We start from the raw sequence: 14,137 nt of genomic DNA, 5'->3' as shown, positions 1-14,137 counted from the left end.
CCCTGAGTTGGAGCTCTGCACTAACAGCACAGAGCCTGCTTGGGATTCCCTCTCTACCTCTATCTCTGCCCCTCTCCCATTTGTGCACAAGTACTCTCTTTCTCTCTCAAAATAAACTTTAAAAATAAATAAATAAAATTAAAATCTTAAAAAAAAAAATGATTTTTTTTTTTTTAAAGGAGAGGGAGAGACACCTGGCTGGCTCAGTAAATAGAGCATGTAACTCGATCTCAGGGCTGTGAGTTCAAGCCCCAGGTCGGTTAGAGATTACTTAAAAAAATAAAATCAGAAAGGAAAGGAAAGGAAAGGAAAGGAAAGGAAAGGAAAGGAAAGGAAAGGAAAGGAAAGGAAAGGAAAGGAAAGGAAAGGAAAGAAGAGAAAGAAGAGCGAATGAAGAACTTACCAGAGCTGGAAAAACAAATCTCAATTGCGACAGAAAAAGGCTACATTATGATAGGCAAGCCAAGGCTACTAGCAGAAGCCCTAAGTCTCAGAGGAAATGGATAAGGCATGGAGCTAAAAGTAGGGAAACTGACTACCATCTCACCATGACAAGTTACAATTCTTAAAATAAATTAGAGATTTATTGTCTGAAGAAACCAAACAGAAGCATCTCTGAAATGAGAGACAACAGGCAAAACAGGACAAATAGGAAGGGACAGATCAAACCACCTACTTAATTATGGTAACTTTAGCCCCCTTACCCTGTCCAGCTCTAAGAATAAAGCAACCAGGCTTCAAAGACTTGTCTGTAAAGAAACTAAACAGACTCAAGAGAATAGACTTCCAGATACCAATATTAGGAGTCAGCCCATAAAAACAGGCTTTTAATATAATCAAGCCACAATAAAGTTCCATTACTCAACAAGCCCAACCTATGCATACCAACCTTCCAATGAGGTTTTGAATGTGTATGGTGTGTGTGTGTGTGTGTGTGTGTGTGTGTGTGTGTGTGTGAAAAAAATTTTTTTTGCTTTACTTATTAGTGTTCTTCAGCTATTTAACAAATTCACCCAAAACTTGTCAGATTAAAACAACACTCATTATCCCACACAGGTTTTAAGGGTCAGGAACCCAGGAGTGGCTTAGCTAACTGATTCTGGCTCAAGGTCTCTCATGAAGTTACAATCAAGCTGTCAGCCAAAGCTGCAGTAAACTCAGGGTTCAACAGAGGATGGAGAATCCACTTCTAAGCTCATGTACATGGTTGCTGGCAAGTCTCGGTTCCTCAAAGGCTGTAGAGCAGAGGCCTCTTATCTCCCACTCCATAGGGTGCCTGAATATCAAGAGATGGCAGCTAGCTCCCCCCAGAATTAGTAATCCAAAAGAAAGAAAGAGGTTTGTGTACAAACAAGTGAGAGAACACTCAATATGGAAACCACAGTCTTTTACAACCTAATCTGTAGCATACCAACACTCCTACTGTATGCCATTCCTTATATAGATCAGTCCTAGTACAGTTGGGATGAAACTACTCAATGAAATACCAGGAGGAAGGGATCACTGGGAGCCATCTTGGAAGCTACCAAAGTGTACACTCTGGTCACCCACCAGTAATCCCTGCCTCCTGTTTTTTACGTCCACGTGTAGTGCCCTCCCTCATTATACCAGGCTTGGTGTGTATGATCAACAGTATATGGCAAAAATGATAGCATGATAGCAAAAATGATAGACTACAGTTTCCATCTAGGGAAAATGATTGCCTCTCTCAAATCACTAGTAAGAGAGCAAACAGCTACCATGTGTTGGTCCATGAGATGAGAAACTGATATCCTCAGTTCAAAAGCTTTTAAGACGGCAATCTGGGTGGCTCAGTTGGTTGAGCATCCAATTCTTGGTTTCAGCTCAGGTCACAATCTCACAGTTCATGGGTTCGAGCCCAGGTAGGACTCCACACTGGCTCCTTGCTAATAGCATGGGACCTGCTTGATATTCTCTCTCCCTCTCTCTCTGCACCAACCCCCTCCTCCACTCATGCTCACTCACTAACTCTCTCTCTCTCTCTCTCTCTCTGTTGAAATAAATAAACTTTAAGAAAAAAAAAAGGTTTTAAGGAAGTGAGGACAGCCAATAATGAGTCATCTGTGAATCAAATCTTCCAGCCATAGTTGAGCCCTGAAATGAATGCCACCATGGCCAAGAGACTGACTACAACTTGACCAGAGACCCTAAGCTAGAATAACTCAGCTATGCCACACTCTCAAATTCCTGACCCTCAGAAACTGTGACAGATGCTAAACTTGTTTGTTATTTTAAGCAGCCATGTTTGGGGGTAACATGTTACATAGCAATAGATAATTTTATCAAAGCTTTTTTAGAAAATTATAAAAGCAATTCAAAATTGTTATAAAAATCTTAAACTGTACAGAATGTTGAAATAAAAGTACCTACCCTAGCCAACCTACCCTCCCACAACTGTTAGAGCTTAGAACATATCCTTTTGTATTTTTTCTTCTTCCTATACAAATCAATGGAATGAGGTTTTTAATGTCTTACCATTTAATATGAACAGAGAGCCAAAAATCAACTAATATTGAAAGAAAGTCTCCATTGTGAAGGCCACAGTAAATAATAAGAGTAATCCACAGAAATCAGAGATAAAGCAGGAAACAGAAGAGAAACCTTCATAAAACAAACAAAACCATCTCTAATTAATATGTTTAGAGAGGAGAAAAAGACTACATCCATAACACAACAGAATGTTACATAATAATAATTTACTAACAGCAGGAACAACAACAACAAAAACACTAAAAGCTTTCACAGAGAAAAAGACTAGTGATCTACAAAGGAAGGAGATGCATTTGATGTACGGCAGACAATGGCACATGCCTTCAAATTTGCAAAAAAAAAACAAAAAAACAAAAAAAAAACCCTATTAACCAACCAATAGGTGCAAAGGAAAAAAATTTTTAAAGATTGTCACACATATGCAAGGATTAAAATTACACGTACTCATGCACTCTTTCTCTTAGGAAGCTACTGAGGCTATGCTATATACACACACACACACACACACACACACACACACACACACACAAGCACACACAAAACCAACTAAGCATATATAAGGTATGGGAAACAAGAAATCTGAAACAGGAGAAAGTCAGAGGGAAGTTCAAGGCAAACTGCTATTTTAAAGGGTGGGGGCACGCCTGAATGGCTCAGTCAGTGGAGTGCCTGACTCTGAGGAAATGGAAACTCTTGGTTTCAGCTCAGGTCATAATCTCAAGGTTCCTGAGGTTGAGCCCCGCGTCGGGATCTGGCATGACAGCATGGAGCCTACTTGGGATTCTCTCTCTCCCTCTGTCTCTCTCTGCCCCTCCCCTGCTCATTCTCGCTTTCTCCCTCTCTCTGAAAATAAATAAATAAACTTAAAAACAAAAAAAAGTCTAACAGCACAACCTGTTCAGTTTGAGCACAAAGATGGAGAACTCTAGAAAGGAGGTCACCAGAGAAAAAGATGTTGACAGACTTACTGATTTTTTTTAATTTTTTTTTTTTAATGTTTATCTATTTTTTGAGAGAGAGAGAGACAGAGCCCGACATGGGGCTCAAACTCACAAGCCATGAGATCATGACCTGAGCTGAAGTCAGACGCTTAACTGACTGAGCCACCCAGGCGTCCCCTTACTGATTTTTAAGAAATGAGGAGGCAGAGGGGGAGGAGAAGGGAAGAGGTTAGTAGGCATATGACAGATTTAACAACAGTGGTTTGAAATTTTCAGTAAGTGTATAGAAAATGGTACAAATGAATACAGGATATAATAAGTCACTGGAAGAAAAACAAAAAATTTTATAAGTAACCATAGTCCACAATTTTGTTCACAATGATTATTGGCTTTTAACATAATTTAATAACATGGGGAAGATGAAGAGGAAACGGTAACAGGTGAAAGAGAGCTAAATCCTTAGCTATCACAATAGGGAGTCAATACATATCTAAAACTGGCAAAGCCAAGGAGCTCCTGGCTGACTCCGCTGGTAGATGGAGCATGTGAATCTTGATCTTGTGGTCAGGAGTTCAAGCCCTACAGTGGGGGGTAGTGCTTAAGAATAAATAAAATTAAAAAAAATTTTTTTAATAAATAAATAAAAACTGACAAACCTAAGAAATACCTAGTAATACAGACCTCAAACAGACCCTAAGCTTGGGACTGCTAGTCAGATTGTATGCATGAGAAATTAACCTTCAATTTGCCTACTCTCACAGTAAACATTCAGGAATGTACAGCAGTTTTTAACAGTTACTAGAACCTGGACAACAATGAGATAAGTAGCCAGAGACTCTTCAACAATTAAACACCAAGAAATTATAAAAATTCCTGGTAAAAAATGGCAAAAGCAAAGTTCTCAGAAGGCCAGAGGAAATCCTTTCCACTATCATTCATGAACATGATTAGGTTATATCCTCCCACAGGAACTTGAAGATCAAATGTGCCCCTCCACACGGAGTGTTGTGTCCTCTGTTCAGGAAACCCTCCTAATGCAATCGTGTTCTTGTATCCTTTCCCTACACTAAAGGAACATTTATTCTTTGCCTCTCCAATCAACCAGCCTTATAAAAATCACATACAGCAATATTAGTGTATTATTTAGAAACAATTGGATACCAGGAACGAACAGCTAAGAATTAGAAATGGTTTCTTTTGGAAAAATAGCACTTTTGGGATATAGGGTAAAAGCAAGGGGAGAGGTGGAAGATGCAGCAAAGGACTAACATTATTCCTTAAAAATTTTCAGTACTAGGGCATTTGGGAGGCTCAGTTGGTTGAGTGTCCAACTCTGGATTTGGGCTTGGGTCATGGTCTCAGTTCATGGGACCAAGCCCCTTGTCGGGCTCCATGCTGAAAGCACAGAACCTGCTTGGGATTCTCTCTCTCTCCCTCCCTCTCCGTCCCTCCTCTGCTTGCTCTCTCTCTCTCTCTCTCTCTCTCTCTCTCTCTCTCAAAATAAATAAATGAACTTAAAAACAATAAACCTTTAGTACTAGTTTACTTTTTAACTAGCAGTAGTTGTACATTGATAAGTATTTTTTATTCAAAAGGCCAGATACTTTTTCTTTTTTTAATGTTTACTTATTTTTGAAAGAGAGAGATACAGAGCATGAGCAGGGGAAGGGCAGAGAGACAGGGAGACACAAAGTGGGCTCCAGGCTCTGAGCTGTCAGCACACAGCCTGATGTGGGGCTCCAACTCACAAACTGTGAGATGATGACCTGAGCCAAAGTTGGATGCTCAACCAACTGAGCTACCCAGGCACCCCCCAGATACCTTTAAGTTTATTTATTTTGAGAGAAAGAGAGCACAAGGGAAGAGCAGAGAGAGACAGAGAATTCCAAGCAGGCTCCACACTGTCAGTGCAGAGACCTACTTGGGGATCAAACTCCCAAACCATGAGATCATGACCTGAGCCGAAATCAAGAGCAGGACACTTAACTGACTAAGCCACCCAGGTGCCCGAAGGCCAGATATTTTTTTAAAAAATCAGAATCAGAAAACAAATTCTATCCAAAAAATTGTGATAGTTAACTCGTTTTCACAGTGTAAGAGACTAATAAATATATATTTATTCATTTGCTTAGTACCCAACTATTCCCAGAAAATTTATTTTTACACAGTTCAAATATAAAAAACACTTAACTAAATATGGTCTGAAATGTAAATTAAACACAGTCTAGTGAAATAATAAGGAATACTTTCAAAGTGTATTTTGGAAAAAAATGTTCTGGAACATAAGAATAGGAAAGTCTCTACATTTATGATTAGGATCCAAAACCTTGCTTTTTATCTCCAAGTACTGACGTCAAAAATCAAGTTTAAAAATTAAAACTCAAAACAAAAATACTAAGTTTCAGCTTATTTAGGATGAGCTGCTAATGAAACAAAGAAGCGACTTGAGTTCTCTGTAGTATCAGCACACAGCTGTCAGATCACAACCATTCTGATCACATTTGCATGAACTTTTAAAAACAAATATCCTGGGGCGCCTGGGTGGCTCAGTCAGTTAAGCGTCCAACTTGGGCTCAGGTCATGATCTCACGGTTTGTGAGTTCGAGCCCTGCGTCAGGCTCTGTGCTGACAGCTCAGAGCTTGGAGGGTGCTTCGGATTCTGTGTCTCCCTCTCTCCCTGCCCCTCCCGTGCTCATGTTTGGTCTCTCTGTCTCTCAAAAATAAATAAACATTAAAAAAAATTTTTTTTAATAAATAAATAAATGCAGGGTGGCCTGGCTGGCTCAGTCAGTGGAGCGTGTGATCTCGGGGTAGTGAGTTCTAATCATATGTTGGGTGTAGAGATTACCTAAAAAATAAAAAATCTTAGCGGTTCCTGGGTAGCCTAGTCAGTTGAGCATGTGACTCTTGATTTTGGCTCAGGTCATGATCTCACAACCAAAGTGGGACTCTTAACCGACTGAGCTACCCAGGCACCCCCTAAACAGACAAAACAATCTTAAAAGACAACAACAAATTTAGAGGGCTCACACTCTGTCACATTACTTCAAAACTTACTTCTGCAATAATCAGCTGCAATATCAAAACAGTGTGGTAGTGGCAAAAGGAAAGACATAAAGATCAATGGGAAAGAATTGAGAATCCAGAAATTAACCTACAAGTCTATAGGCAAGACATCAGTCTATATAGAGACATAAATATGAGTTTGGGCCCTACATCAGGCTCTCTGTTGTCAGCGCAGAGCCCACTTTGTATCTTCTATCTCCCTCTCTCTCTGCCATTCCCCTGCTTGCACGTGTTCTCTCTCTCTCTCAAAAATAAACATTTAAAAATAAATAAATACATTTGAATGAGAGAGAGAGAGAGAGAGAGAGAGAGAGAGCGAGCAAGCAGGGGAAAGAGAGAATTTTAAGCAGGCTCCATGCTCAGCACAGAGTCCTTCACAGGGCTGGATCCCATGACCGTGGGATCATGATCTGAGCCATTTCTTATTATATTACAATAGGCCAAATTTACACATTTATAAATTCTTGCCTGATCCTTTGACATACAAGTTTACCTAAAAGAGTTATAGGGGTAGTTTCCAGGACATTAAAAAATACAATTTGTTAACAGTGGTTGTCCCCCCACCAAATCAGTTGTATTTTTATGTACTAGCAATGAATAATCCAAAAGTAAAATTAAGTTTGGGTTTGAAGATGGTGTTGAGGAGAATAAATACTGTGACTTCCAGTGCTTTGCTAAAACTTCAGATGCAAGGCCTTCTGGCTAAGCATCTGTAATTTCGTATTGTTGCAACATTCATTATAACCCTGGGGGTTCCAGCTTCCTAAAAGTTTGCTGTGGACAAACCAGAAAGAAGGTTTATGTAGATTTCTACAGAAATTATGATTCCCAGAAAAGATTTTGAGGAAATGATGAAGGCTGGTATCTTTCAGAGAGCAAAGTGACTTTCTTTCGGTTGGTTCCACGGAAGTTGGTCACTGACCTATATCCCTGAACTATGAAACATGAATATTGGACTATGGAATAGTTTCTCTTGATAAATAAACAACTAACAAGTACTGTGGAAAAAAACAAACAAAGAAAAATAAACTTAATAAAACAATTCTATTTACAGTAACATCAAAAATAATGAAATACTTAGGATTAAACTTAACCAAGAAAATGTAAGACTTACACACTGAAAACTACTAAACACTTTTGAAACAACTTAAAGACAACCTAAATAAATGGAAAGACATCCCCTGTTCATGAACTGAAAGACTTAGTATTGTTAAAATGTCAGTACTTACAAAACTGATCTACAAATTCAGTACAGTCCCATACAAAATGCCAAGTGCCGTTTTTGCAGAAATAGATAAGCTGATTCTAAAATTCATATGGAATTTCAAAAGATTCCAAATGGACATCTTTTTTTTTTTAATGTTTATTTTTGAGAGAAAGAGACAGAGTACGAGCAGAGAGGGGCAAAGAGAGAGGAGACACAGAATCTGAAGCAGGCTTCAGGCTCTGAGCTGTCAGCAAAGAGCCGGATGAGGGGCTCGAAATCACAAAGCACAAGATCATAACCTAAGCCAAAGTGGGACACTTAACCGAGTAAGCTACCCAGGCACCCCCTAAATAGACAAAACAAGCTTAAATTAAAAAACAACAAAGTTGGAGAACTCACACTTCCTCACATTACTTCAAAACTTACTACTGAAATAATCAGCTGCAATAATGAAAACAGTGTGGTAATGGCAAAAGGACAGACATAAAGATCAGTGGAAAAAATTGAGAATCCAGAAATTAAACCTCAAGTCTATAAGCAACTGATTTTCATAAGAAGTACCAAGAGTATTCAATGGGAAAAAGAATAGTCTTTTCAACAAATGATGCTGAAATAACCAGATTTCCACATGCAAAAGAATGAATTCTCATTATGACAGCAAGAGCACAAGCAACAAATGAAAAAATAAACTGAACTTCATCAAAATTAAATATCTTTGTGCATAAAAGGAAACTATAAAGAAAGCAAAAATAACCCAAAGAAAGGGAGAAAATGTTTACAAATCATTTATCTGATAAGGGGGTCTATTATCCAGAATATATAAAGAGCACTTACAATTCAACAACAAAAGACAAACAACTAAATTCAGAAATGGGTGAAGGACTTTAATATACATGAATAGCACATGAAAAAGATGTTTAACATCTTTAGTCATTAGAAAAATGCAAATCAAAACCCACAATGAAATATCACTTTACACCCACTAAGATGGCTATAATTTAAACAAAGGAAGGGGCGCCTGGCTGGCTCAGTCAGTGTAACATGTCACTCTTAATCTCGGTATTATGAGTTCAAGCCCCATGTTGGGTGCAGAGATTACTTAAAAAATAAAATATTTAAAAATAATAAAATGGGGTGCCTGGGTGGCTCAGTTGGTTGAGCATCTGACTCTTGACTTTGGCTCAGGTAATGATGCAAGGGTCGTGGGACTGAGTAATGCATCCAGCTCTGTGCTGAGCATGGAGCCTGCTTAAGATTTTTTCTTCCTTCCTTCCTTCCTTCCTTCCTTCCTTTCTTCCTCTCTCTCTCTCTCTCTCCCCCCCCACCCCCGCCCTTTGCCACTCTCCCCTGCTTATGCTCTCTCTCTCAAAAATAAAAAAAATTATAAATATTAATTAATTAATTAATAAGGGAAAAGAACAAGTTTTGGCAAGAAAATGGAATCCTCATACATTACTGGTAGGAATATCAAAGGGTGCAACCATGTAGAAAAGTTAGGTAGTTCCTCAAAAAGTTAAACACAGAATTACCATGACTCAGTAATCCCACTCCAATAGATACCAATACCATAGATTAATGAAAATACATGTCCACACAAAAACTCATACACAAATGTTCATAGCAGCTTGATTCACAACAGCCAAAAAAGGAAACAACCTAAGTGCTCATCAACCAATACAGTGTGTGTTGTGTGTGTGTGTGTGTGTGCGTGCGTGTGTACACAATGGAATATTATTTTGCCACAAAAAGGAATGAGTTACTAATACATGCTACAACTTGGATGAACCTTGAAAAACATCATGCTAAGTGAAATAAGACAGACACAAAAGGCCACAAACTGTTTCCATTTATATGAAATACAATGGCCAAAATAAGCAAATCCATAGAAACAGAAAGCAGAATGGTAGGTCCCAAGAGATCAGAGCATGGAGCAGAGGTGGGGAAAGGGCAGGCAGGGATAGTGAAATGATTACCCATTTCAGGTACAGTTTTGTTTTTGGGGTGATGAAAATGTTCTGGAATTAGATAGCAGTGATGGTTGTACAACCCTAAAAATGTATTGGCAGTCATTGAATTACACATTTTACAAGTGTTAAAATTATAAATTTTAAGTGAACTTTACCTCAATTAAAAAAAAAAAAGTGGTTGGGGTGCCTGGGTGGCACAGTCGGTTAAGCGTCCGACTTCAGCCAGGTCACGATCTCGCGGTCCGTGAGTTCGAGCCCCGCGTCAGGCTCTGGGCTGATGGCTCGGAGCCTGGAGCCTGTTTCCAATTCTGTGTCTCCCTCTCTCTCTGCCCCTCCCCCGTTCATGCTCTGTCTCTCTCTGTCCCAAAAATAAATAAAAATGTTAAAAAAAAAAAAAAAAAGTGGTTGCCCTTGGGCACAGACAGAACTTGCTTCCTCATTATAAATCCCTTTTTTACTACTTAATTTTTTCTTTGTACCAAATGGTGTCAAACAGCCAGAAAAATAAACACAAACTGATTTCTCAGCTAAATTTAAAACATCAGAGGGGCGCCTGGGTGGCGCAGTTGGTTAAGCGTCCGACTTCAGCCAGGTCACGATCTCGCGGTCCGTGAGTTCGAGCCCCGCGTCGGGCTCTGGGCTGATGGCTCAGAGCCTGGAGCCTGTTTCCGATTCTGTGCCTCCCTCTCTCTCTGCCCCTCCCCCGTTCATGCTCTGTCTTTCTCTGTCCCAAAAATAAATAAACGTTGAAAAAAAAATTTTTTTAAATAAAAAAAAAATAAATTTAAAACATCAGAAGTTACTATTAAGGGACAATTAATATAGAATGATCACCTCTGAATTATGTCCTGCATATTCTTCTTGTCCTCTCTAATCCTATTTCTTTTCCCATTTATGTTATAGCACCATGACAGATGTAGTTCACTGATAACAATTTAAAAATTTGGGAACTAAATCATTAGGTAAGTCATATATACTTCTTCCTTGCAGAGAATAAAAAATAAATTTCAGGGACACCTGAGTTGCCCAATCAAGTTAAGTGTGTGACTTCGGCTCAGGTCATGATCTCACAGTTCATGAGTTCAAGACAGACATCAAGCTCTCTGCTGTCAGCACAGAGCCCGCTTTAGATCCTCTAGCCACCCCCTCTCTCTCTGCCCCACACCCATGCACGTGCATGCAGTTTTTCTCTCTCTCTCTCTCAAAAATAAACTTGAATTGTTAATTAATTTCAAGTGAAACTAGCAACAGGATTGAACAAATGTACCTAAAGTTTTCCCAGAGAAAACTGTGGTCAATTCATAAATAATTATAATGCAACTTGCTATTAATGACATTAAATTTCCTGAGTTTTCCTCCAATTGAAAGTATTAGAGTCCAAAGTCTTCAACAGTTTTTCTTTTGATATAAGTTTCACATAGTACATACGAAGAATTTAATACTCACTTATCAAGGAAATCCTTATCCACTACAGCAGTGATGTCAAGAAGAGGATTTCCCATCCCAAAGAGAATATTTTCACTAAAAAAAAACACACAAAAATGCAAGCACAAGTTAGAAATACTTCTAAAAGTAAGCTGATGTATAAAATGCACACAAAGATAAAAATATGTATCTTCACTTTACCTCAAAAATAAACCTAACATGCTAGTTTATTAAACCTTTGATTTGGTTTTTACATTTCAGACAACATTTTAGAGGTAGCATAAGCTATATAGAAAGGAGGATGACTTTCAAATTGGATCAAATAGAAGAAACCAGATCATGTGACCTTTTTTCATAATATTCAACAGCTAATGACCAAAGCTAATTAGACTGTTTTTTTTTTTAAGTTCTATCATAACAAAAGTTCTATACCCAACAAACATGACAGATAATTAACTTTATCTAGCTAGTAAGATACCCAACTACCAAAAGTGATTAGGGAGGTTGCAGCAAGTCCTCCAGGAGTCCAGCCAAAAGCCCCACCTTGGACAAACTGAATGTGGTGAGACCCGCACAATGAGTATCACAGATAGTGAAATTTTCAATTACATTTAACAGACTTCAAAGAAGTCTATGTTCCACAATGATCCCAGTGTAGCTCAAAACCAAGAGAAGGCTACAACTCCACCACAAGAGATGCCTTAAACAGAAGCCCAACTAACAGCAAGAAATGGACCAGTGGCCATGGTTGGGTCAGCCTCAGTGGGAAGCATTCTTCTAGGTTTTTCAATGAAATTTGCCTCTGTGTAATCTCCCGTTGGTCTCCAGTTTGCTGAAGACCTCTTCCAGTTGCCTCCAAACCAGTTTCTATCTTCATCACATGGAGACTATCAGTAATATCAATACTACTGGTACCCCAGAGTTTCTTTAAGAGAATAAAATATAACCTACACTTATAATCTACAATGATTTAGAAGACTGAATTGCAGTATCATATTAAAACCACAGTTTGGGCAACTATGGCTGAATACATAATAAAGAGGTATTTGTCCCTTTGTTCTTTTTTCTCTCCCCTTTCTCTTTTTATTTTATAAATTTAATTTTTTTTTTCAACGTTTATCTATTTTTGGGACAGAGAGAGACAGAGCATGAACGGGGGAGGGGCAGAAAGAGGGAGACACAGAATCGGAAACAGGCTCCAGGCTCCGAGCCATCAGCCCAGAGCCTGACGCGGGGCTCGAACTCACGGACCGCGAGATCGTGACCTGGCTGAAGTCGGACGCTCAACCGACTGCGCCACCCAGGCGCCCCATAAATTTAATTTTTTTTTAACGTTTATTCATTTTTGAGAGAGACAGAGCATGAACAGAGGAGGGGCAGAGAGAGAGGGAGACACCGAATCCAAAGCAGGCTCCAGGCTCTCAGCTGTCAGCACAGAGCCCAATGCAGGGCTCAAAACCACAGACCGCAAGATCATGACCTGAGACGAAGTCAGACACTTAACTGACTGAGTCACATGGGCGCCACACCGCCCCCTTTTTTCTGTTTAAAGAAAGCTGAACGAGGGAGAGTTAAAAGAAAATACAATTATCTATTCAGACTTAAGTTGCATTTATAATCAGAAAAAAAAAATCTAATATAAAAAGAAAATATCTTAAGTACTTAGAAGATAAAGGATCAACAGGCAGATACATTAAAACTTGGCCATCCAAAGCATAAGAGACTGTTAAAAACTGAGAACAAACTGAGGGTTGATGGGGGGTGGGAGGGAGGAGAGGGTGGGTGATGGGTATTGAGGAGGGCACCTTTTGGGATGAGCACTGGGTGTTGTATGGAAACCAATTTGACAATAAATTTCATATATAAAAAAAAAAAACAAAAAAACAAAAAAACAAAAAAAACTTGGCCATCATTTTATTTAGAAACTTCTCTGCCTGATTTGTGTATTGTTATTCAAACAATAAAAACTCCTAGAATTTGCTTTTTTTAAAAAAAGCATGGGATGTTACTGGGCTGCTTGGCTGTTTCTTTTTACTCACCCTTTTTTAGTGTTTGGTTTAATGCATACAGTCATGAATCCACCACCAGAATCAAAATATGTAACATTTCTAACACCACAAAATATCCTGCTACCCTCATATCAATCGCTCCACCCCAGCTTGTCCCCTCTTAGTTTTAAGGACAATAATTGTGATATTTCTTTTTCAGAAGTCAAACCTTTGAACATCTCATGGATTCCCAAAACAGTTCATTGCACTCCATTTGAAAACTTAGTATAGTATTAATAAATCAATGCACCCTCTTTGGGCCTAAGGTTTCTATACTCTAAGAAATATGGGGGAAAAGATGAGCAGAATGAATCACAGAACCCTGTTTAAACTTATATTCCTAAACTTACCTGTCTAGCAAAACTTTTTTTTCCTGAATGCAAATGGACACAAATACATTTACACACAGAGCAAGAATATACTGGAACTGAATTGGTCAAATGTAATACTGGAAGAAATTTTTTATATATCAATAATGATGATTGTTGGGGAGCCTGGGTGGCTCAGTTGGTTTAGCATCTGACTTTGATTATGGCTCAGGTCATGATTCCAGGGTCGTGGGATCGAGCCCCAAGTTGGAATCCATGCTGAGCATGGAGCCTGCTTAAGATTCTCTCCCTCTCTCTCTCTCTCTCTCTCTCTCTCTCTCTCTGCCCTCCTCCCCCACTTGCACTCTTGCTCTCTCTCTTCTCTATAAAATTTAAAAAGAAGAAGAAGGAGGAGGAGGAGGAGGAGGAGGGGAAATGTGATCAGGAAAAAATTTAACTAGAAACTTGTTCTTTTATTATTTATTGTTAATAAACTAGATAACCATAATATTTGCCTTGTTATTGCCAAATAATATTACAATTCAGTTAAGGTCATTTGAAGACATTCTCTAACAAACCAGAATTGTGTGCTTGTCATCTGTTCCTTGTCATCCTCCTTTCACTCCAAAGGTACAGGCTAAAGAGATCTGGGTGGGGGCGCCTG

At 38.9% G+C, this 14,137-nt stretch overlaps 1 protein-coding gene across 5 annotated transcripts in view; it reads right to left on the bottom strand.

Moving 5' to 3' along the window:
- The window catches only part of ADK (adenosine kinase), a 523,245-nt gene that overhangs the window by 469,169 nt on the left and 39,939 nt on the right, over positions 1–14,137 (bottom strand). For 3 of the 5 annotated variants that reach the window (XM_045040997.1, XM_045040996.1, XM_045040998.1), the window contains one exon: positions 11,139–11,213. The exons of the other annotated variants lie outside the window; for them this stretch is intronic. In XM_045040997.1, coding sequence (XP_044896932.1) covers positions 11,139–11,213 — 75 coding nt within the window. The remainder of the gene's footprint in view (positions 1–11,138; positions 11,214–14,137) is intronic. 5 annotated transcript variants of the gene reach the window in all.

This window comes from Felis catus, chromosome D2, assembly GCF_018350175.1.
Source record: "Felis catus isolate Fca126 chromosome D2, F.catus_Fca126_mat1.0, whole genome shotgun sequence".
Classification (NCBI taxonomy): domain Eukaryota; kingdom Metazoa; phylum Chordata; class Mammalia; order Carnivora; family Felidae; genus Felis; species Felis catus.
The sequence above is the reverse complement of the archived record's forward strand: the minus strand, read 5'-3'. Positions and strand labels throughout refer to the sequence as shown.